This window comes from Myxine glutinosa, chromosome 2, assembly GCF_964187855.1.
Source record: "Myxine glutinosa chromosome 2, kmMyxGlut1.1, whole genome shotgun sequence".
Classification (NCBI taxonomy): Eukaryota; Metazoa; Chordata; class Myxini; order Myxiniformes; family Myxinidae; genus Myxine; species Myxine glutinosa.
This window is the reverse complement of record NC_136262.1, coordinates 11,678,264-11,699,664: the sequence shown is the minus strand read 5'-3', so window position 1 is coordinate 11,699,664 and position 21,401 is coordinate 11,678,264. Positions and strand designations below refer to the sequence as shown.

At 43.3% G+C, this 21,401-nt stretch overlaps 1 protein-coding gene across 3 annotated transcripts in view; it reads left to right on the top strand.

The window, feature by feature from the left end:
- Positions 1–21,401, top strand: part of LOC137422041 (FH1/FH2 domain-containing protein 3) — a 375,404-nt gene that overhangs the window by 167,112 nt on the left and 186,891 nt on the right. For all 3 annotated transcript variants that reach the window (XM_078772994.1, XM_078772993.1, XM_068108729.2), the window contains exons 5-6: positions 1,741–1,846; positions 2,574–2,668. In XM_078772994.1, coding sequence (XP_078629120.1) covers positions 1,741–1,846; positions 2,574–2,668 — 201 coding nt within the window. The remainder of the gene's footprint in view (positions 1–1,740; positions 1,847–2,573; positions 2,669–21,401) is intronic.

Genomic DNA, 21,401 nt, shown 5'->3' with positions numbered 1-21,401 from the left:
CTTGTTGTTAATGTTTAATTATTTTAATATAGTCCTCCATCCCACTTTGCTCTCAAACTCTTGCCTATGGCATCGAAGGACAACGTCCCACATGGTTTACTGACATCCTCTACACTCGTAGCCAACATGTGGCTCTCAATGGAATCCTTTCATCTCCTGTTCTTGTCAAGTCTGGAGTGGCCCAAGGCAGTGTTCTGGGCCCAATCCTCTTCCTGATCTTCATCAATAATCTCTCTCACTCTCTGGAATATCGTCTTTATCTATTTTCTGATGACTCCACCTTCTACCGTGACATCCTTCATCCTTCAGACAGACAGACTCCCTCTCTTCAGACATTGAAAAAAAATCACGAGCTGAACAAACACTTGGAATATGTCTTTCAATCCTGACAAATCTCACACTCTCTCTCTCTCTCTTTCCGAAAGGACCGACTGGCACACCGTCCTATCTACTTTCTTAACATCCTCTTGTGGAAGTTCAGTCATTCAAACTCCTGGGTCTCACAGTCAGCCATGATCTTTCCTGGGCAGACCACATTTCAAATTTTGTTCCAAAACCAGCCACTGGGCATCCTCCGTCATGCAGAGTCTCTCCTTCGCACACCTGAACTCCGATCCACCTACAAGGTCTTCATCCGCAGCATGATGGAGTTGTGCTCTCCCCTCTGGGCTGGCTTCCCTGCCTCACCCCTTGCTCAACTTGACCCAGTGGAAACCAAGGCCTTTCAGATTATTGGAATCTCATGTGAGGAAGCTGCATCTATGGGCCAATTACTTTCCCATCACAGACAGGTGGTGTCCCTGTTTTGCAGGGTGCACACAGTCTACCATCAACTCCCTTCTGCTGAAACTTCCAAAATCTAGAATCACTGCTCACCTCCACTCATTTGTTCCTTTCCCCCTTCCCACCCCCACCCCCACCTGTGGATCCTACTTCCCCATTGTCTTCAATCTCATTCTTCCATCCAGGTCTTCAAGACAGCTGTTCACCACCATATTAGATCGTCCCCTATCTAAAATCATGATATTTTGTACTTCCATTACTCCCTTCCAATCCTCACCGCACTCCAATCCCTCCTCCTTCCAAATTTCCAGTTTTTCCTGAGAGTTTCCTTCTGTATCTATCTTGTCCACCCTATACATCCTCCGCTGCACCTCATTCCTCCCCACACCCATTATTTGTCCCAGTCTCCCTCTATTTTGCCCTTCAACTCGGCTGTTGGTGTTTCCCCGTCTCACTCTGCTGTTCATTTTGTTTTGTTGCTTCCTGATCCGTTCAATGTCCTATCTCTTCCACAAGCCTCAATCTGAGTTCAAACAAATGTTTTATCCACAGACAACAAAAGTTGTGCTTACCTGCATTTTCAATGAATCACTCTGGCTTGGGTTTGCGCTTTCTGTTAGAATTGATCCCTTCGTATCAAATCTTCTACCTTACAACATTTAATCATCCTGATTTTGCTGGACTCCTCTTCTTTCCACATAATGGCAGCTACCCACATCCAGCAGCGCCCGTTCCCCACTAAACCACCAGCGAGATTCCCAGACTTTAGAAATTTCCTCACGTTCTCCACTAACCACAAGCAAGATTCCCAGACTTTAGAAATTTCCTGCACTGTTGATGTATTTCTCCAGCTGTTATTGCTATGTTACTGGCACACCAACCAGAACGTAAGTGCGTTATTTATATCGGCCAAGCCGTATTCTGCTAACATTGCCTTATCCTCAATGCTTCTCAAAGGATGACAAAGATCTGGTACATGAGTTTGTGAATTCCGAGGGGCTGACGTGTCTTGTCCGTGTTGGCGAAGCCGCTGACCAGAACTACCAGAATTACATCCTTCGAGGTAAGAATCCCCACATCTGCATTGGTCATCTTCTTAAACATGAATATTAAGGATAACAATAATCTTGCCAATGCACTTGGGAATCTGGCCAGCTCGAGCTATATGGGGTGATCCGCAAGAATTGAGGCCTGGATTAAAGTTAAAACTGATGTTCATTATTATTAAACCATACTGTTTTATAGAATATAGATAGTATTTTACAACAATTTAAACACACTTATAACTGAGCAGTCACCTCTACTTATTTTTTCATTGTCTTCTTTCTTGGAGTATGACTTGATCAACTTTTGTCATCCGAATTGATCCGTTGGTATCAAATCTTCTACCTTGTCGCCCAGATAGCTCAGATGGCACCCTCTCGTGTTCAGGCCGTTGTTGCTTCCATGGTTGGCAGCGAGTGCCCCGGAAGCATTGCCGGAAAGGGAGTGGCAATCATATGTGTGGGAAAATTGCATGCTCCGTCAGGGTCGCCCAGATAGCTCAGATGGCAGAGCACTGGCACGGTTTTCCAGAGGACCTGGGTTCGATTCCTGGTCTGGGCCTGTAATTTTCCCACATATATCAATTTAACTTTGTCGTTGCCCTCTCATGCCCTCTAAATTATTTGCAAAGAACATTCAAATTCCAATACACCCGGTACCCACTACAGGATCACTGTCTCTCTCTATCTTATGTTATCTTTACTTAAGATATGTGAAAATAAATTGAAAGTACTTCCTACCTGCAGCTCTTGGGCAGATCATGCTGTACGTGGATGGAATGAATGGTGTCATTGCACATAACGAGACCATCCAGTGGCTCTACTCCCTCATTGCATCCAAGGTGAGCTGCTCTATTATTATTCAATTGCTTCTTTCACACCACAGACATCCAGTCTTATGATGACTCTATTCTGCTTTATACTTTCTCTCTATTCACCATTTGCTGCTCTTTCACGATAGTACGTCACGCACCTTTCCCTGGAACCCACGTCGGTCTGCATGTTCTACGTTTCCTTTGTCCGCATCTTGTTTTTCTGTTCATTGGGGTTTTTTTTGGAAACACAGCCTTTCCATCAGTAGCATTTTAATGTTTATCCCAAACGAAGTTAACGGAATCAGTAATCAACCACAATGTGTGTCCTTTGCATCACTTGTCGGTCCTCCATGAAGGTTATTCTTGATCCAACTGTGTTTTATCGACATTGTAATAGTGACATTGTAATTAATAATCACGAGATTAGCTTTATTTCCAGAAGTTTGGACTTCAAATAATCCATGCTTCTGTTGTCATCCAAGAGTAAAACCACAGTCATTAGTAACTATCTGGGATACCTCTTCATGGTGGTTACAACACCAAAATGTAAATCGGGGGCCAAATCTTGTCCACTCTCCCCTGCTGCCCAGTTTTGGCAGGGCAGCACGACTATGCTCAGAGAGTACCGATTGGGCCTTATGGACTGGCCCACTCCCTCTGCTCTCTCTCTCTCTCCCTCTGCCTCTCCCGCTCTCTCTCACCCTCTCTCTCTCTCTCTCTCTCTCTCTCGCCCTCTCTCTCCTGCCCTCTCTCTCTCTCTATCTCGATCTCTCACCCTCTCTCTCTCACCCTCTCTCTCTCACCCTCTCTCTCTCACCCTCTCTCTCTCACTCTCTCTCTCTCACCCTCTCTCTCTCACCCGCTCTCTCTCACCCGGTCTCTCTCACCCGCTCTCTCTCACCCTCTCTCTCTCACCCTCTCTCTCTCTCTCTCTCACCCGCTCTCTCTCACCCTCTCTCTCTCGCCCTCTCTCTCTCTCACCCTCTCTCTCTCACCCTCTCTCTCTCACTCTCTCTCACTCACCCTCTCTCTCTCTCCCTCTCACCCTCTCTCTCTCTCTCTCTACCTCTCTCTCTCTCTCTCTCTCTCTCTCTCTCTCTCACCCTCTCTCTCTATCTCTATCTCTTTCTCTCACCCTTTCTCTCTCACCCTCTCTCTCTCTCTCACCATCTCTCTCTCTCTCACCCCTCTCCCTCTCTCACCTTCTCTCTCTCACCCTCTCTCTCTCACCCTCTCTCTCTCTCACCCTCTCTCTCTCTCACCCTCTCTAACTCACCCTCTCTCTCTCTCGCCCTCTCTCTCTCTCACCCTCTCTCTCTCACCCTCTCTCTCTCTCACCCTCTCTCTGTCTCACCCTCTCTCTCTCTATCTCTCTCTCTCTCTCTCTCTCTCTGTCTCTCTCTCTCTCTCTCTCTCTCACCCTCTCTCTCTCTCACCCTCTCTCTCTCTCGCCCTCTCTCTCTCACCCTCTCTCTCTCACCCTCTCTCTCTCTCACCCTCTCTCTGTCTCACCCTCTCTCTCTCTATCTCTCTCTATCTCTCTCTCTCTCTCTCACCCTCTCTCTCTCACCCTCTCTCTCTCTCTCACCCTCCCTCTCTCACCCTCTCTAACTCACCCTCTCTCTCTCTCGCCCTCTCTCTCTCTCACCCTCTCTCTCTCTCACCCTCTCTCTCTCTCTCACCCTCTCTCTCTCACCCTCTCTCTCTCACCCTCTCTCTCTCTCACCCTCTCTCTGTCTCACCCTCTCTCTCTCTATCTCTCTCTCTCTCTCACCCTCTCTCTCTCACCCTCTCTCTCTCTCGCCCTCTCTCTCTCTCTCTTGGTCCTGGTTTCATTAAAGGTGCTGGTACACCATCTTGGATTTAGGGGATCTATGGGTCGCTCTGGGAGATAGATTGGCTGTCTCTGTGCCATGGACCTGTTCAAAAGAACTGTCTGGGGCTATACAGCAGCAACAACAGCAACAGCAACAACAACAGCAACAACAACAACAATCACAGTCTTTATGATACGAGTACAATGTTCTCACCATTGTCCAGCACCTCATTGGCCTATAACATCTCACCCTTTGTTGTTATCCTTTTTCCGCAACCTTTATAACTGTAAACAAAATACATACGCACAGTATGTTCTTGAAGGGGCTACCGTTGATTAAATGGGATGTGCTTCTTGATCTGCTGATTGCAGATTAAAATTTCACCTGGCTGCGTCTTCTTGAGAGTGGCTTGACGAATATCGTAACTCGTATATCCAAGTCTCATTTTAACAGCCAAATAATGGCATCAGTTGCGGCTGTGTGGATTCCCCCAATGCTCCTGCTGAATGTTCACAATTCCTTAAGGGTTAAACATATGGCCCAAGGTTGGTTAGCATATTCCCACTGTTGCACGCTGGGCTGTCCTTGACTTTCCATTCATGCAGTTGGTTAGCCCTCTGAGCATGGGAAGCGCGAATCTGGTTTCTTGTGGACAGTTGTTTCTGGGGCCAGCATGCTCTTCTATCGGGTCCTGAATAAGGTATTTGTTATGGATGCTGGTATTTTCCCAGCGCTGTCGCCATTGATCTTTGATGTCACATCTCATATCACTCAAGGCACTGGAATATGCTCCAGATTGCCCTGCTTGATTTGAGATGGGAGGTAGCTATTTTTTTTAGGTTTTCATGGATCTGAGGATTTGGATTGTTCTGGGTCTTGTGACATTCGTAGAGTATACTGTATTACTTATGTTTGAGTGCACCGGCAGCCAAGATAGGGGTGTTGTTTTTGGTGTCCCAGTGATAGTTTGCATTCCACAGTTTAGGATAGGATCCAGGTGTTTGGTGTGTCTGATCTCAGCCTATACACAAAGGTGCAGTACCCTGTAGTACACCATGGCTAGGGCAGCAGTTCAGAGAGTATGAGCATCTTCCCCACAGCTGGTGCTTTCAAGTTTCTGGTTAATGTTGAGCCATGTTTTCATCTTTTCACAAAACTTCCTCAGATGTCCTCGGTAAATCAAGCTACAAATCAGTGTAACATGAGGACCTTTTGGGTTTATCACGACTCTTCATCACGAAAAGTCATATCTAAGCCAGAACTTGCCAGGTGATTGTTCAGGTAGAAAGCAATTGGCATGTTTTTGGCGGGGTTTGGACGAAGTTGCCAGTGTGAAATACTCCTCCATTGCTTTTAGATCCAGAGAGAGTGTACATCCTGTTCCTTTCTCCTTAATGCTAGATCTTTGTGCAAGAGCCTAGTGGTCTGCAGAAGTGAATTTCCCGATGTTGTGTGTGACATATCACTTCCAAACATATTTAATAGTAAGCCTGCGGACACATAGTCATTTTGGAGACCATCGTATGGCGTCCTTGAGGAACTTGCCTCATCTCTAAGGCACACTCGTAAATGGTGATTACTCAACATTGATATTAAGACCTGTAATGCGGTTCAACAACAGAGAGGTTTGAGTACTTTCATCAGCAGTCCATGTCTCCACACTGTATCATTGGCTGACGAAAGGCCTACAAACACAGAATACAGTTCTGTGTTTGGGCAAGCTTGAAGCTGATGTTGATATGTCTGGTTAACCTAACTACTTGGTTATGGTGCCGTTTTTTTCTGGTTTGAAACAAGTTTGATATTTAGGTAGGCAGAGCTCTACTATTAGCAGAATACGAGTCAACGGAAGTCACTCCAGCAGCGTATATGTTGTGCGTAGGAGTGATAATAGTCAGTAGGTTGAGGCATCATCAGCTAGTTTTTCTGGTTTAGGGATGTACATGGCATTTGCTTCTCATCAAAGTGATGCTGTATCACCATTTGAGTGAACGTTAATATATACAGACGCAAACCCTTCTCGTCCTCTGAGCCAAAGTTCTTCAAAGACACAGGGTAAATCCCGTCTTGTCGATCTTACTGCGTTGCCTACATTGGTGGAAGATAGTGCACATCCATTTCATATCTTGTGTACGGATATGAGAGAGGGGACGAGTTTGGGGATGCGGAGATCCGGTTGGTGAGTTATTTTCAGATTTTGCATCTCATCAGCTCTGGAGAACAGATTTTGGGAATTGAAGAGAAGTTGCCTGACTATAGAATTACCTGGGACTTTCAGTGGACCGTATTGAGAATCCCTCGTTGTTTCCAGAGTATGGAGCAGTTTATCTTCGTGAAATCACTCGGTCTATTCCTTGCCATAAGTTGCCACTCTGCTGTGGCCAGTGACCTGTTTAGGATTCTTTCTCAAAAAAAATCATGACTTATTATTGGATCTCCGCACTTCCAAGTTTTCTATCTTACTTTGTGACCTGGTAGATCTCCGTTCCACCTCCTGAAACTCACCCACATGTGGAGATAGCAACCAACGACAGCAACTTACTTGCACAAACATATACACACACATACATACAGTACATGCACACACACACACATGCACACACACACATGCACGCACACACATGCACGCACACACTGAGGTGGATAATTTCAGAAATGGGAGGGCTCCAGTCCACCTTCTGAAACCTCAATATGGCGATAACAACTAACGGCACACACACACACACACACACACACACACACACACACGCACACGCACACGCACACGCACACACACACGGATGCACATGCATGCACACACACCGCTTTTTCACAAGTCTGTTTCTCACAAAACTAATATTTTGTTGAGCAGTGTAACAGTTACTCCCAAAGTGTTATACAGTACTGCATTAATAATAATAATAATTCATTTATTTTGTATAGCGCTTTTCATTAACATTTAAAAAGATGTTGTCGATGATACTTATTCTACAACACCCGATATGTAACTTATCTTAATTGTAAACACCCTCCTGTCTCCCACTGCCCCTCATGATATGTTCTATTTGTTAGCTCTTGTACAAGCCTTGACTAAGTATACAAAAAAATGACCTCAAAATTGTGATTTATCTTGAGTAAGAATCTTATTAACTTGTAATCAATATTGATAGTTGGCCTTTCTGTCATTTATGTATCCTTTATCCAATATTGGTTGTACTTCCAATAAATAAATAAATAAATAAATAAAACTGCAGCCAAGGTAATGTTTTCTTAATGAGCAGTTTGAATGGTAGGACTTGTGTAAAGAGATAAATGTAAATAAAGACACATTCTAATCCCTCACCAATATGACCAGGATGGAGAAAAGAAAAGGCCTGATAAAAACTGTCTTCTGGAATATTGAGTGACCGATGACGACATCATTATTTGTTATCTAAACTAATTTATTCCTAGATTGTGCTCAAGAAATTTCATCTTGATTGGATGAAGTTTTGTACTTGTCGAATTATGACGTCATAATGGAGGCACCAATGACATCATGATTAACATATTTTATTCCCCATGGAGAGTTCTTTACAATGAGGCATGTCTCAATTTTTTTTTATTCAGCACTTTTGGAGATATAGAGGTGCAAAGTTTTTGGGGTTTTTCCAAGATGTCGGCCGAACCACGTGACGATAATTAGCCATGCGATATTAAATAATTAACGAAGCACTTCTCATCCATGTCACCCTCCACCACCGTTGTATCAGAATGAGCTGATTCTTCACGCAGTCACGGATTGCCTAACCGCAATATGGGGCCGTTGAAAAATTACGTAACACTTATTTTTAATAATTTACGTAACGCAACACTTGAATACATAACGTAACGTAATGCTTCATTGCCGTGCGTTCTGACGTGTCATGCATTCTAACGGGCTTGATTAAACCTTACTGTTATTCGACATATGATTACATGTTTTGGGGTCCCTCATCGTCAATAACACTCGACCCAAACAGAGCCAATGGTAATCTAATGCAACAAACCCGGCAGCCTACTGGCCTAATCTGATAGGCCTACCAGAAAAGCAAGATGGCGGCAATATAATTTAGTCTTGGCGCTATGGTGGGTGGAGTCAAACGACTGATGTGGGTGTGTTCTGGCAGCTGTCGGACCAATGGCTGCACATTTCAAAAGTCGACCCCAACAAGAACCCCAACAAGAAGCCCAACAACAACAACAGCAACACAATGCTGTTTTAAACTTGCGACTTGTCGCAGATAAAAAGAACAGTTTGATAAAGTCTGACAAGCTGGTTCAGGTGTAGCACACTTACCTGTGAGCTATCTTGTCTGGGTTTGATTTTTAGCTCAATTACAAACTTTCAGATTAGTGCTTCACAGGTAGGGCCTTGCTTCACATAGTGCGGTATCCCTCAGATGAACGTTAAACCAGGCATCCCGTCTGCTAGCATTATTTGGTGGACTTTGAAGATCCCACGGTGTCTTCCACAAGGAACAGTCAAGTTGTCAAGTTATCGCCGGTAACCTGAACAAATCACAAATCCCTGCCTAAATTATCTCTAGTCAGACGTCAGGCCTGGCAATACAGTTCATGAAAGACTTGAGCCAAACTTTCACCATGGCCAAGTCCACAAGAAGTTGGGTTAAATTTGGCTGTTCAAGAAGTAGTAGGTGTAGTAGTGGTAGAGCACAGCTTGAAGAGTGGAAAAAAAAATCATTCCATTATTTGCTTTAGGAATGCAGAATCACTGTCATAAATCATTCCGGATTTAATCAGGATCATAATGGATGCAAGTGGACAGGACAACTGTCCACAAGTGGACAGGTTTACTGAATATCTTGTGTGAAGGATATTATACTCTTCAGTGCAACTTCCTTCCTGAGAAGCTCAAGGAGGTTATTTATATTCGAGACTTATTCCTGGATTATAGTCCGGTGGGAATTAAACCCAGACTAGATAACTCAGAGCAGCAACCCTGATCTCTCAGAGGCCAAAGCAATATTGTCATCTCTGCAGACCAGGGTTATTTATTTATTTTTACGATTATCTGGAACTATTGGAGGAGCTTCTACCGCTACAGTATCACAGGTAGGACAAAGGCCTAAGTAGATATTGGTGAATTTTTTTATTTTTTATTTTTTACATTACTTACAATGACATTAGTAGACAATGGCCAAACATGCGGTATAGGGGATTTGAACTGAGGTTCCCTCCATCATGAGCCGGGAATTCAAAAATGGAACACTAACAGGCCGACGCACAATTACTCACAAAGAGTGCGGGGAATTGTAGGGAGGTTGGGAGATGGGTGGGGAGGTTAGTATATTTGTTACATACTATTTTTTTTAACAACCCGAGGGAGTACATGAACAACAAATTACTGGACAGATGGATTGAATGTCATTGTGCATTACCAAGGGTTGTGGACACCGCACAGCCCTGATCTGTGGGGGATTTTGAAGAGGAAAGTTTCTCAGCAGTGGTATGCAACCACAATGGAGCTCAAGGATGCCGTGACCCGAGCTTTGAGCGAAATCGTAATCTTAATGCTTTGTAGCATGTCCAGAAGAATGCGGAGATGTTTTAAAGTGCGTTTGGACCTTGACGCTGATCATTGAGATGAAAAGAAAATATTTTGAAAACTGCTCCTCGACTTTGGGGCCACTCTGTACATATAATGCATGCATCTGTTTTTCTTTGTCGTTAAGATATGAATCTTCATTGAAACACCTTTATCCATATATTCTCTGACCTAGTTCTCTCCAGTTGCTGAAAGGGCCATGAAGTCTCAGACACCAAGTTTCATTGTAAATCTGCCCATTTCCTTTCAGCTATGAGAAATACCAAAGACATTCATTGAAACTAGAAAAAGCAATCAACGTTTGCAGACCCTCGCCAGGACTTATTTTGGGTGATTTTACTTACGGTATTTTGGGTGCTTTTACTTTATTTTGGTGATTTTACTTATTTTGGGTGATTTTACTTATTTTTGGGTGCTTTTACTTATTTTTGGGTGATTTTACTTATTTTTTGGTGCTTTTACTTATTTTGGGTGATTTTACTTATTTTGGGTACTTTTACTTATTTGGGTGCTTTTACTTATTTTTGGGTGCTTTTACTTATTTTGGGTGCTTTTACTTATTTCGGTGCTTTTACTTATTTGGGTACTTTTACTTATTTGGGTACTTTTACTTATTTGGGTGCTTTTACTTATTTTGGGTGCTTTTACTTATGTTGGGTGCTTTTACTTATTTTGGGTGCTTTTACTTATTTTGGGTGCTTTTACTTATTTTGGGTGATTTTACTTATTTTGGGTGATTTTACTTATTTTGGGTGCTTTTACTTATTTGGGTACTTTTACTTATTTGGGTGCTTTTACTTATTTTGGGTGCTTTTACTTATTTTGGGTGCTTTTACTTATTTGGGTGCTTTTACTTATTTGGGTGCTTTTACTTATTTGGGTGCTTTTACTTATTTTGGTGCTTTTACTTATTTTTGGGTGCTTTCACTTATTTTGGGTGCTTTTACTTATTTTGGGTGCTTGTGGTGGATGTATTTGATATGCAAGACGTATTTGCGTATTTTATATGTATTTGATATATTTGATATGATATGCAAAATACAAGACGTATTTGATATGCCCATTCTAATTGTACCGTACATACTTTATAGACGTACTTTCCTTATTATTGCCCTTGCCAGAGGGGAGGGTATTGCATCTGGGTCCGTTTATCTGTCTGCCTGTTTATCGGCAATTGCGATTACAACGTAATTCAACAATCAATCTCGTGTTATGAATGGTTACATGGACTATGACCAATAGCATGGATGGGATCTCTGGATCTAAATCAAATTGAACAGGAGAGAAAATAAATTGAGAGATTGAGACATCCTAAGGTAGGCTAAGTTTGTCCACAGTCCCTCATTCACCTGGAAGTGGCCCTCATCAAACAATGGTGCAACATCCCACAGCAGGAGCTGGATCATCTGATTTCGTCGGCCACAAGATGTGTACAAGCTTGTGTTGGAGCCATTGGTGGTCACATGTACATCTGATGTAAACTTGTCCGTCGTCATCATTTGACTGACGGCCATGTTGTTTCACATTGCGGTATTTATTATTTAACATTGACTTCCGCTGACGTTTTTGTAAAGGGAATGTACAGGTCAATGTGCTAGTCATCTTCAGAATATCCGATAAAAACTGGAGCAATTGAACTTTGTCGCCAATATGCCTCCGCGTAGTTCCTGCCTGTGACAATGGGTAGATGCCCTCGTTGATTGTTCTAAAAATATATACGTTTGATTTAAATCCCTTCAGCTGTTCTCAAGTATCACATTTTTGCTCGACATGACAGATTTCACATCAATCGGTGAAGCGGTTTCAGAGAAGGGTTTTTTTTGTGAAGTTTCATGTTCATCGGATAAGGTTCGTTTTTCTATCCAAGATGGCTGCCAAACCACATGACCTACGACGTCATCATTTTCAAAGTACATGCAGCAATGGTGTTGGATGACATTGTAAAATTTCGCATCAATAGCGTAAGCGATTTCTGAGATATAATTATTTAATATTGTCCTTCAATCCAATATGGCTGCCACACCATGTGACGGATGATGTTTTCCTGATCAACTTTTCATCGCCATACCTAGTCAATGACACAAGTAAAGTTTCGAGTCAATGAATTTCGAGGTTTTGGAGGAGATATTTTTTTAAGGTTTTAGGTTAAATCCAATATGGCTGCCAAACCATGTGACCTATGATGTCATAAATTTAATATTTCAATACAAATGGGTCATAGATCATGTTTTTACATGCATAGCATGCATGCATAGCATAGCATGCAATTACAGATTTTTAGGATAAAGCATTTGATTAAAACATATATAGCTGGTATACCACTTCACCTATGATGTCATCGTTATCATGCTTTTGTTCCCCATTGAGAGTACTTGATAATGTGCCAAGTTTCAAATTTTTCCAGTCAGCCGGGTTTTTTTCACCAAGATAGCTGCCATACCACGTGACCTGTGACGTCACAATTATCGTACAAACACTACATGGGCGTCACTCTTACCCTTGATGTTTCGTCTCAATCGGACATGTGGTTGCTGAAAATAACAACGTTTAGCCCTTACAGACAACTCGAAAACATAATGCCTCCTGCCACCATCGGGGGCGGATGCATAAAATACTTTGTAAGCCTCAAAATTTTGTTGCTTACTTGCTTTGTGATGAGTATATTATTGCTTTGTAAATTAAAAAGTTGCTTTCTCTTAAATGCGACTTTATGTGGATTTTACTTACTCTCCTGTAATTTTATGTCTGCAGGAGAAATCGTAGAGGGGCCATATCAGCTATTTGTAATTCGATACAAGGATTAATCCTTCTGGATCTCCTATGGCCGTGTATCCTCACTGTCTTTAATTATACGTCGGCTCCATTCGGATACCAGATGTTTTTTTTTCCTTTGGCATGTATGGGGATCCCCAGGTGTGTTTACATGAGTGCAGTCAGGTGAAATCACACATTATGAACCAATAATTCATACGGCCTGAAACGGGCGCTGTCAAATACGGCATATTTGCCTCTCCAGACGAGAGCCTTGGCGGTTAGGGTGCCGCAGGGCTTGGCGGTTAGGGTGCCGAAGGGCTTGGCGGTTAGGGTGCCGAAGGGCTTGGCGGTTAGGGTGCCGGAGGGCTTGGCGGTTAGGGTGCCGGAGGGCTTGGCGGTTAGGGTGCCGGAGGGCTGGCGGTTAGGGTGCCGGAGGGCTTGGCGGTTAGGGTGCCGGAGGGCTTGGCGGTTAGGGTGCCGGAGGGCTTGGCGGTTAGGGTGCCGGAGGGCTTGGCGGTTAGGGTGCCGGAGGGCTTGGCGGTTAGGGTGCCGGAGGGCTTGGCGGTTAGGGTGCCGGAGGGCTTAGCGGTTAGGGTGCCGGAGGGCTTAGCGGTTAGGGTGCCGGAGGGCTTAGCGGTTAGGGTGCCGGAGGGCTTAGCGGTTAGGGTGCCAATGGGCTTAGCGGTTAGGGTGCCGGAGGGCTTAGCGGTTAGGGTGCCGGAGGGCTTAGCGGTTAGGGTGCCAATGGGCTTAGCGGTTAGGGTGCCGGAGGGCTTAGCGGTTAGGGTGCCGGAGGGCTTAGCGGTTAGGGTGCCGGAGGGCTTAGCGGTTAGGGTGCCGGAGGGCTTAGCGGTTAGGGGGCCGGAGGGCTTAGCGGTTAGGGTGCCGGCTTGGGATCCTAGGTTCCTGGGTTCGATTCCCGGTCGATCGCTGAATTAACCCCAGGGGGGTTGACTCAGCCTGTCATCCTTCCGAGGTCGGCAAATTGAGTACCAGTTCACTGGTAATTCCCGATGTGTCGCAAGAGGCGACTAACAGAGTTGGAGCCAGGAAGGGCATCCGGCCATAAAACATTGCTTCAAAAAGGGCACCACGGTGCCTGAAAAAGGCCAACCCCTGCTCTGTGGGGAAAAATGGTATCCAATGGTGGTTTGCCTCTCCAGACAACTCCTACCGAGTGTGTGAGTGACCAGATCACGTTTTTGCTGTTTCCATTTTCAGCTTAAATCGTAGTCTATGATTGGTGAGGAGTAATTTCGGATTAAAAGGAGTTCGGCCGCTTGCGCGCCATATGGGACGATGGCCGATCTCGCAGTTGCTGATGCTTTCTCCTTTTCGAGCAGCGTTGCTGCAGCTTAGCCAAGCACTCGGGGGGAGTATAAGCAGCATGAGCTCAACGGGAGCTATGAGTGCCGGTGGGCCGGTTGTGTGTCTTGGCACATTGGACATTCTCATGGTGCAGGCCAGCTTAGGCCATGCACAGCGATGGGGAATGTTGGCTGTAAGTCAGCCGTTCAAGGCCTAGGGCAGGCGCATTTCTAGGCCACGCTTCCTTCAAAACAGCTGTTGCAACGGTGGCATTTCTGTCTATGTTTATATATCTGTGTTTATTTGCATCTACAATATGTGTTCATATTTATATTTTTCTACATGTCCACATATACAAGTTTAGGTCTTCATTAACAGGTGGAAATACAACATAATTCATCATTACCTGCCAAATGGCAAGGCACTGACCTAAAGGAAGATTGATGGAAAGAGTTTTATTGGTCCAATGTCTACAGGGGGTTCTCCTTTTCTACAAGGGTCTCCATACCTTGCCTGTCCTTTGTGGTGTATTTCTTTTGACACAACTGCCTATTCTTCATTTCTTTCGCACCGGCCTTATGCTTTGGAAGGTTTATTTTGGATTCTGAGCCCCCCCTAGCCCCTCACTGCCCTCAGTTGACACTTTAAATTTATATCTATTCAACAATGAGTGTCACATGCCAGTGTGGAAAAGAATACACAAAGGAAAGGTATCTGCGAGTGTAACCCGATAGCTTTGAGTGCAGTTTTTCCAGTTGAACTGCACGTTTTCCTTAAGAAAAGCAAGTTGAGAACTTGACTCGGCCACAGAATGTTAGTGCTTTCGTACTTTACTGCAGTTCATTCAGGCCCACACTGTTACGGACAATTGTAACCGGTCATCTTATCCTGGAAGAGGCTTCTTTAGAGCCCGGGCAGGGTACTTTTTAACATGGATACTTCATTGCAATCTTGGAAGAGCTAAAACATATAGGACATTATTTATACTAGCAAAGGTACCCGCCCAATGGGCGGGGCTTCAATTGGGAGGCCCAAATGAAAAGGCAAAAGATCGGAAAGTGGACTTTTTTTTATTTTAAACGATTTATATAAACATCCGTTAAATCATATCACACGCAAATGATCAAAAGCTAAACAGTATTTGTAGAATTTCAATAAAAGCCACATCACTGTTCATATTGGTAAATATTATTCCATCGTGTTTGGAAAAACTGGAAAATTGGAAATTGAAAAAACAATCTAGCCTATTTTACTCCAGGGGGTCCCAGGATTACCCACCCAAAATTTTGTTGCGATCGGTTCAGCCGTTTTTGCGGTACCTGGGAACAGACAGACGGACGGACGGACAGACAGCCGGACAGACATTTGGTGAATTATAGTAAGATGTAAGCTGTGTATGAAGGAAACATAGGGGCAACGCCCCTGGGCTCACTTTGTAGACCCAGGGAACTGCTGGTGGGCATGGAAGACCCACAAAATATGTAAATTATCCGATGGTTTGAACGACCTTGTGAAAGCACCATGCGGAGATGATTCCTAGCAAGTTACAACTAAATCGGGTGAATACTTTTTAAGAAGTCAAAAGTAGCGATCCCGGAATCGTAATGACCTTTGACCTTTAAATTGACCGACTTAGTATGCAATTTTTTTGAAGGGATTTCCCCCAGGAGGTCTTGGTCCTCAGATTTTCTCCAAAGTTTGGTGAAAATAGGACTATTAGTTTAAGCATCGCAGGTGATGAAGGTTGTGGTCAAGTTTCATCTAAATTGTGTTTGTAGTTTCCGAGAAGAAGATCTGAGTGTTTACACACTGACTCACTCACTGACGGACACCTGCGATGCTATGACCTCACCTGAACTATGTTCCAGTTCGTTCTACCTTAAAAGAGTGTGGTGTGGACAGGAGTTGGTACTCGTATACAACAGTTTGAGGAATGGGTGGAAAGAAGAGTGATTGATCAATATGATTTGTGCAGGTGTATGACGGGATTGATAGCTGATTTCCTAAAATCCTCTACCCTAGAAATCCTATAAAACTCAATAGAAAATGTTGGGGCCTCTGAGGGGTTTCTCAGTCTGTAGAGTTCTACAGGAAATTTTCATAAAGAGTTTCGTGGTAATTAACATTACCTTAGTAAAGATGCAGTACATGTTGATCAGGTTCTTCCAGTGTTCTGAGCAGTTCCGTCATGGTGAGGTATTTGAAGTGTGGAAGGAACAATCTGGTTCTTCGATGGAAATTAATTATATGAGGAAATTATACTGAGCTTGAGGCCATCATTTCCTGGGATACGCTGGTTACCAGTGACGTCATCACAATGGCGCCACCTTTCTCACCGCACTTAGCGGGGCATTTCCTATGGAGGAATTTCCGCCTCACCACGGATGCCAACCGATGTGATTGTCCATGTTCTATCCTTTTCAAGCAAGGAAGCAGCACATGCCATTTAAAAAGTCTTTGGTGTGACTTGAACCAGCCCAAAGCGGCTGGGTGTTTTTTAGGGGACACCATCTCCTTACTGGATGCCGTCGGCTCCTTACGGGAGCTCATTCTCCCTTTGCCAGTTGTTGTTTTTGGTCCTGGCGGGGTGTCAGTCACCTTCCACACCAGCAAATCCAGTGAGGGGTGTCTGTTTCGTCACTGACAACCCGACCATGTGGCAGGAGCACTGGGTGGTTACATGTTACCCGTCTTCTACCGACTCCTCTCTGGCCTTGCCCCCCCCAGCTCTCTCTGGGCTCTGTCCCGCAGATATTCCTACAGGTCGCACAAGATCTGCCTGCAACCCTCTTATGGTTAAACTGCCAAAATCAAGACTCTCTGCTCACCTTCACTCCTTCATTCCTCTTTTCTCCCACCTCTGGAACAAACTCCCTCACTCTCTTCAATCCCACTCCTCCCTCCAGGTCTTTAAAACAGCTGTTCACCACCATCTCTTACCTTCCCCCATCCAAAACCTTGATCTTTTCTACCCCCGCTAATTTCACCCCAATTCCACTTTTTTGAAATACCAACTTCTGTCCTGGAAGTCCTTGGTGTACTTGTGTTTTATACTTCTCCCTCCTCCCCCCCCCCCCCTTCCCACGCCTCCTCCCCCCAAGCCCTCTCCCTCCCACACATCTCCCTGCTCTCAAATGTTGTGTTTGTGTGCTTCCCCTTCTCTCCCCATCTTGTCTTCCGCTCCCTCTTTTTATATATTTTGTTTGTCTGGTTGATTTGTTTGTGAAGTAAATGTTAGCTCTTTCACGAGCCTCGATTCAGTATACAAAAAAAAAAAAAAAACAGTCCCAAAAGACTAACCTGACATAAAAATTACTGAATAATTAAAAATAATTACTAAGCAATTGGCTAATGCTGTCTGTCTGTCTGTCAGTCTGTCTGTCTGTCCTACTCTGAAGCATGGAAACGCTCCTTGGAGAGAATTTTTTTTCATTAAAAGTAGCTTCAAATGAATCCATACCTGTGGGAAAATAAAAAAATATATTCAATGACAAACAAATTTAAGCTAGGCAGTGTATAGGCAACAGACCGCCGTCTTGATCGCTCCATAATTTTTATTTTTGTTTGCTGTTAAGAAATATATAACCTCCCATTTTGAGTTCTTTCAAGCAAGTGCAACAATCCGTTGTGGTATTTTTACCATGAGTTTCTGCTAGTATTACTGAATGGAGTTCAGTTTTCATGTATCCAGTCGGGCCTGAAAAACATCAACGACAGCCTCTTGCTATGGCAGGGAAATTGCATTTAAACACTTCGGAAGAGCATTTATAGGATGAGTAATCGATATATTAGGTGTTTATAAGTGCATGTCTACGGGTAGTTTTGAATGAGTGCATATTATATTTGTGCTGCCCTGTTTGTTCCGTGTGAACGATCCCATCATTCTGACGCAGTTACCGAACAGGTCTAGTAAACAGGTTCATCAATCTGTCTCTCTGAACAGTATAGCATGTGACATGAGCCGGCACATTGGCAGCAGCAAGAGCAAACGGGAAGTTCTTATTTCTCCTGACAGTGCCATGATTTACATTGGGAGGGGAGATGTTGTTGGGTTAGTTAAAGTAGTAAGTTGCTCTGAGGTATGATTTTGGAGAAGTGAATAAGAAAACATTGCAAAGTGTACCTTCGGCAAAGACAAGATAGCAAAGTGTACCTTGGGCAAAGAAAATATAGCAAAGTGTAGCTTCGGCAAAGAAAAGATAGCAAAGTGAAGCTTGGGCAAAGAAAAGATAGCAAAATGTACCTTGGGCAAAGAAAAGATAGCAAAGTGAAGCTTGGGCAAAGAAAAGATAGCAAAGTGTACCTTGGGCAAAGAAAAGACAGCAAAGTGTAGCTTGCGCAAAGAAAAGATAGCAAAGTGAAGCTTGGGCAAAGAAAAGATAGCAAAGTGAAGCTTGGGCAAAGAAAAGATAGCAAAGTGAAGCTTGGGCAAAGAAAAGATAGCAAAGTGTACCTTGGGCAAAGAAAAGATAGCAAAATGTAGCTTGGGCAAAGAAAAGATAGCAAAGTGTAGCTTGGGCAAAGAAAAGATAGCAAAGTGAAGCTTGGGCAAAGAAAAGATAGCAAAATGTACCTTGGGCAAAGAAAAGATAGCAAAGTGAAGCTTGGGCAAAGAAAAGATAGCAAAGTGTACCTTGGGCAAAGAAAAGACAGCAAAGTGTAGCTTGCGCAAAGAAAAGATAGCAAAGTGAAGCTTGGGCAAAGAAAAGATAGCAAAGTGTAGCTTCGGCAAAGAAAAGATAGCAAAGTGAAGCTTGGGCAAAGAAAAGATAGCAAAATGTACCTTGGGCAAAGAAAAGATAGCAAAGTGAAGCTTGGGCAAAGAAAAGATAGCAAAGTGTACCTTGGGCAAAGAAAAGACAGCAAAGTGTAGCTTGCGCAAAGAAAAGATAGCAAAGTGAAGCTTGGGCAAAGAAAAGATAGCAAAGTGAAGCTTGGGCAAAGAAAAGATAGCAAAGTGAAGCTTGGGCAAAGAAAAGATAGCAAAGTGTACCTTGGGCAAAGAAAAGATAGCAAAATGTAGCTTGGGCAAAGAAAAGATAGCAAAGTGTACCTTGGGCAAAGAAAAGATAGCAAAGTGTAGCTTGCGCAAAGAAAAGATAGCAAAGTGTAGCTTGCGCAAAGAAAAGATAGCAAAGTGTACCTTGGGCAAAGAAAAGATAGCAAAGTGTAGCTTGGGCAAAGAAAAGAGAGCAAAGTGTAGCTTGGGCAAAGAAAAGATAGCAAAGTGTAGCTTGCGCAAAGAAAAGATAGCAAAGTGAAGCTTGGGCAAAGAAAAGATAGCAAAATGTAGCTTGCGCAAATAAAAGACAGCAAAGTGAAGCTTGGGCAAAGAAAAGATAGCAAAATGTAGCTTGGGCAAAGAAAAGATAGCAAAGTGAAGCTTGGGCAAAGAAAAGATAGCAAAGTGTAGCTTGCGCAAAGAAAAGATAGCAAAGTGAAGCTTGGGCAAAGAAAAGATAGCAAAGTGAAGCTTGGGCAAAGAAAAGATAGCAAAGTGAAGCTTGGGCAAAGAAAAGATAGCAAAGTGTACCTTAGGCAAAGAAAAGAGAGCAAAGTGTACCTTGGGCAAAGAAAAGATAGCAAAGTGTAGCTTGCGCAAAGAAAAGATAGCAAAGTGAAGCTTGGGCAAAGAAAAGATAGCAAAATGTAGCTTGGGCAAAGAAAAGATAGCAAAGTGAAACTTGGGCAAAGAAAAGATAGCAAAGTGTACCTTGGGCAAAGAAAAGAGAGCAAAGTGTACCTTGGGCAAAGAAAAGATAGCAAAGTGTAGCTTGGGCAAAGAAAAGATAGCAAAGTGAAGCTTGGGCAAAGAAAAGATAGCAAAGTGAAGCTTGGGCAAAGAAAAGATAGCAAAGTGAAGCTTGGGCAAAGAAAAGATAGCAAAGTGAAGCTTGGGCAAAGAAAAGATAGCAAAGTGAAGCTTGGGCAAAGAAAAGATAGCAAAGTGTACCTTGGGCAAAGAAAAGAGAGCAAAGTGTACCTTGGGCAAAGAAAAGATAGCAAAGTGTAGCTTGCGCAAAGAAAAGACAGCAAAGTGAAGCTTGGGCAAAGAAAAGATAGCAAAATGTAGCTTGGGCAAAGAAAAGATAGCAAAGTGAAGCTTGGGCAAAGAAAAGATAGCAAAGTGTAGCTTGGGCAAAGAAAAGATAGCAAAATGTAGCTTGGGCAAAGAAAAGATAGCAAAGTGAAGCTTGGGCAAAGAAAAGATAGCAAATTGTAGCTTCGGCAAAGAAAAGATAGCAAAGTGAAGCTTGGGCAAAGAAAAGATAGCAAAATGTAGCTTGGGCAAAGAAAAGATAGCAAATTGTAGCTTGGGCAAAGAAAAGATAGCAAAGTGTAGCTTGGGCAAAGAAAAGATAGCAAATTGTAGCTTGGGCAAAGAAAAGATAGCAAAGTGAAGCTTGGGCAAAGAAAAGATAGCAAAGTGTAGCTTGGGCAAAGAAAAGATAGCAAAGTGAAGCTTGGGCAAAGAAAAGATAGCAAAGTGTACCTTGGGCAAAGAAAAATAGCAAAGTGTAGCTTGGGCAAAGAAAAGATAGCAAAGTGAAGCTTGGGCAAAGAAAAGATAGCAAAGTGTAGCTTGGGCAAAGAAAAGATAGCAAAGTGAAGCTTGGGCAAAGAAAAGATAGCAAAGTGTACCTTGGGCAAAGAAAAGATAGCAAAGTGAAGCTTGGGCAAAGAAAAGATAGCAAATTGTAGCTTGGGCAAAGAAAACATAGCAAAGTGTAGCTTCGGCAAAGAAAAGATAGCAAAGTGAAGCTTGGGCAAAGAAAAGATAGCAAAGTGTACCTTGGGCAAAGAAAAATAGCAAAGTGAAGCTTGGGCAAAGAAAAGATAGCAAAGTGTACCTTGGGCAAAGAAAAGATAGCAAATTGTAGCTTGGGCAAAGAAAAGATAGCAAAGTGTAGCTTGGGCAAAGAAAAGAGAGCAAATTGTACCTTGGGCAAAGAAAAGATAGCAAAGTGAAGCTTGGGCAAAGAAAAGATAGCAAAGTGTAGCTTGGGCAAAGAAAAGATAGCAAAGTGAAGCTTGGGCAAAGAAAAGATAGCAAAGTGTACCTTGGGCAAAGAAAAATAGCAAAGTGAAGCTTGGGCAAAGAAAAGATAGCAAAGTGTACCTAGGGCAAAGAAAACATAGCAAAGTGAGGCTTGGGCAAAGAAAAGATAGCAAAATGTACCTTGGGCAAAGAAAAATAGCAAAGTGAAGCTTGGGCAAAGAAAAGATAGCAAAGTGTACCTAGGGCAAAGAAAACATAGCAAAGTGTAGCTTCGGCAAAGAAAAGATAGCAAAGTGAAGCTTGGGCAAAGAAAAG